Genomic DNA, 3,959 nt, shown 5'->3' on the forward strand with positions numbered 1-3,959 from the left:
ACCCTAATTAAAGCAAACAGAGAATAGTATCGTATCAGCAGATATTTAAATTCAGGTATCGGGGTCGGATCGGAGGTGAAAAAATTGTGGATCGGTGCTTCTCTAATTGCAGCAAATACAAAATTCTGAATTTACTGAAAAACCCATTGAAATGTTTTTTTTTACCTATGAACTGCAGGACCTCAGCAAGATCCTACAGCAGCTCAAGAATTCATCCTGAAAATGTACCAAGAACAAAACCCGGACAAGGAGAAGACGCTGTACCCTCACTTCACCTGCGCCACCGACACGGAAAACATCCGCTTCGTCTTTGTGGCCGTCAAAGACACCATCCTCCGGCACAACCTCAAGGAGTTCAACCTGGTGTGACGGAGGAGAGACTCGAGGAAATAGTTTACTCGTCTTTACTGTTAACAACGCTCAAACAAAAGAAAAAGAAACTGTCCAATATTTTCATTTCAAACTTAACAAGATCTCATGTACAGATCCAGCCAAAGAGAATATGAACATGTTGTGATGATTGTGTAGGTTCATGCGACTTTGTATAGATGCTGTAGTTTCCAGTCTAGAGTTTACTGTATAGAGATTTGCTTCAAGTGAAACAATAGAGAATTGTGTGAACTACTTAAAAATATGCAGAAATATGTTCTGAGTGCTTTTACTTTAAAGTTGATGCTCGTGCAGCAGTTGACACGAGTTCCATTTAGCCCCGTTTGGTTTCTCATCGTGTATAGATGTTTCAACACTGAGCCTTATTTCCTCACCACTGCCATCGAGCGTGTCGTGTTTCAGATGTAAATAATCTGAGATGTGCTTTAAAAAAACCTGTGTGTTCAAGAATAACTTATATTTATGGTCATTTTCAATAAACAAATACAGTTATTTATTGAAGATTGTGTGCTTGTGTGCCAGGACAAGAAATAAACAAAGACCGACATTTGAGACACAGATTTAATTTTTATTTTTTTTGAAAACATCATGAAAAAAAAAAAAAAAGAAGCCACTGCAGTGAACATTTGGCTCAAAAACAAAAGACAAAACCTAATGGCAACAAGAATATTTAGTCATATTTAAACCATGACACACCCCCCCCAAAACCAAAACCTTTAAAATATACATCAGAGTAAACAGCAGCTCGTAATAATTAGTATTCCTCTCTTTTAAATATACTTTTTTTTGTAATCTGCACAAGTCATCAACATGTTTGGCATTGCATATGTGTGGTATAAAAACATAAAAATCACAAAATTACAATCTGCAACGCCGTAATACAGACTTGATATGAGGATGGATATATATGTACAGATACTATATTAGATCAATATACAGCAGATTGATACATGGAGGTGGAGTATAAAAATAGCATGCATCTCTAAATCACACTGAACAGTCTTTATCTTGCAGAAATTTATAAAAATGAGAAAAAAAAAACAAAGGCTGTAAGGACGCACAGTTGGTATCGCGTGTGTTCTAACTGGTATCGTGTAGTTCTGTAACATAAACAGTGTCGGACATTTAAATGTGCTACAACAATTATGCTTAATTTGGCCTCAGTGTTATTCAAGTGGTGACATTTCTACACCCAAATACAACTTGAAGTACAGTCGTTGAAGTAGAAACTGAATAAAACTAGTGCGTTTGAGTGTAATAAGCGAAGCGGTGCTCCCCAAGAAAATGAAAAATCCTCTAATTTCACCAGCGTTCTAGACCCAAGCAGGTATTACAAAACGGGTTATTCTTCATAAAATCATTAAAAATTCGATTATATATGTGCAAAAGGATGAGTGCAATCAGAGCGACGGGAGTGAGACCGTTTGGTTCGATGCATTCTGAGCTTCTGTGGTGAATGTGTGTAAATCGGCAATCCATTTATAGCACTTCTGTTTACATGCACACACACACACACACATGATCACTCAGTCTTTCGCCCCCGACACACGCTAACAGTCGACATACGGCATCGCTTGTGCACTACTCACACACGGAGGGAAACACAACTAGCATGCAGTAAAGAACAAAGGCACTGACACACACACACACACACACACAGCGAGCGTGTGAATGCATGTGTGTGTGTTTATCGTTTCTCGCTCTTCTGGATGAGTCACTACTTGGTTAAACTCTCTCTGGCGTCCTCCAATTTGGCAAGAACCCACTGGAAATGAATAAGTCAGGAGGAAATATTTTTACTACGATCAGTTTGGGAAAAAATCTTGAACATGAGGTTATTTTGAGCAAAAAAAAAATTATTAAAAAATGTATGTATACATTTATAGGAGCATCTTAAAGTCCATGACCTTACCTTGGCTATCTCAGGAGTTCTGAAGTTTATGATCTTCCCAAACTCTTTGGCGTGGAAGACTGACTTCACTCTCTCCTGCAGCGAACAAGATAAGNTATTTGTCCTCTGCACATATCTCCAGCTACCTCACTGAGCTGGATCGGATCGCTCAGCCCTCCTACTTGCCCGACCTTCAGGACATCCTCAGAGTCCGAGTGCCGACCACAGGTATCATTGAATACCCCTTTGACATGGAGAACGTCATTTTCAGGTGAGACACGTACCGACACCACGGGTTCACTAATTTAACACGTAACACCGGAGCCGGCCACAAGAGTCGAGGTGATGTTTCTTTTCTGTTGTCGGCTGCTTCTGTGGCAGGATGGTGGACGTGGGGGGTCAGAGGTCAGAGCGGAGGAAGTGGATCCACTGCTTTGAGAACGTCACCTCCATCATCTTCCTGGTGGCGCTCAGCGAGTACGACCAGGTCCTGGTTGAGTGCGACAACGAGGTGAGGAAATGATGCCGCAGATTAAAGTCTCCTGAAACTCCAAATGTGAGCCGGATTCCTTCAAATGCGTCTCTGTTGATGCCTCTTTCATTTCACGTCAGAACCGTATGGAGGAGAGCAAGGCCCTGTTCAAAACCATCATCACCTACCCCTGGTTCCAGCGCTCCTCCGTCATACTGTTCCTCAACAAGACCGACATCCTCAAGGAGAAGATCATGTACTCTCACATAGCCACCTACTTCCCTGAATTCACAGGTCGGTTGCTTTGTTTGAATACTCATCTTAAACTTTGTGTGAACGTGGTTGTGTCTGTCCAGTCATTGGTTCATCATTTTGACCATTAACTGGTTCAGTCTGGTCGATAGATTCAAGTTTCAATTGTGGAGGCAAACTGGTGAAACTACTTTATGAAGAGTTCATTTGCCAAAACAGATAACTTCATGTTTGTAGATTTTCAGAAAACGTATTTTTTTGTTGTTTGATTGAGATCATATCGAACTGAAGTTGAGTGGATTTGACTCAGTAGAAATGACAAAAATAGAGATAACATAAGTTTGATTGATGTTGTCTCAGGTAGAAGGTGGAAAAGTGGGTTTTTTTAATGTATTTTTGGGGGCTTTATTTAGAACAGTAGAGAGAGAGGAAAGGTGGGAGAAGAATAGGGGAGAGACCTGCAGGGGAGTCGAACCCACGAACGCTGCATCGGGGAGCGATAGCCCTGTTCATCTAGGTGAGCTATGGGGGTGCACCGAAAAGTGGGTTTTCTGAAGGTTTGTGAAGTTATCTGTTTTTGCAAATGAGCTCTTCATTTCCTTCTGAAGAGACTGAAAAGAGGACCCCTGTGTTGGTAAATGTTCAAACACCAGAGAACCAGTTTTGCCCTGATTTCAGCAGCTCGGGATCGGGCTGATCCGATCCAGTATCGGTATTGGGTTCAGATACCGACATAATATCTTACACTAGAAATACGGCAAAGCAAGATCAGATGAAGCGGCCCTTTGTATTTTATGTGAAGAGGGGTAGTGCTGGAGAAGTTTAGCCTTTGTGTGCATCTGTCTTGGATTTAATAAATATTGACAGTCAATTTGAAACCCTTACTGCTCCATCTTTGTTTTGGGATTTTTCCTGTTAACATGATTTCCTGTTTTTCTGACCTTATGCTTGTGT

At 41.0% G+C, this 3,959-nt stretch overlaps 1 protein-coding gene across 1 annotated transcript in view; it reads right to left on the reverse strand.

Annotated features, from left to right (window-relative positions):
* Positions 1–1,076: 1,076 nt before the first annotated feature.
* vps13a (vacuolar protein sorting 13 homolog A) overlaps positions 1,077–3,959 on the reverse strand; it is a 49,002-nt gene continuing 46,119 nt past the window's right edge. The window contains exons 75-76 of the mRNA XM_008286977.1: positions 2,303–2,377; positions 1,077–2,155 (exon numbers count right to left, since the gene is read on the reverse strand). Coding sequence (XP_008285199.1) covers positions 2,108–2,155; positions 2,303–2,377 — 123 coding nt within the window. The 3' untranslated portion in view covers positions 1,077–2,107. The remainder of the gene's footprint in view (positions 2,156–2,302; positions 2,378–3,959) is intronic.

This window comes from Stegastes partitus, unplaced genomic scaffold (genome assembly GCF_000690725.1).
Source record: "Stegastes partitus isolate 25-593 unplaced genomic scaffold, Stegastes_partitus-1.0.2 Scaffold480, whole genome shotgun sequence".
Taxonomy (NCBI): domain Eukaryota; kingdom Metazoa; phylum Chordata; class Actinopteri; family Pomacentridae; genus Stegastes; species Stegastes partitus.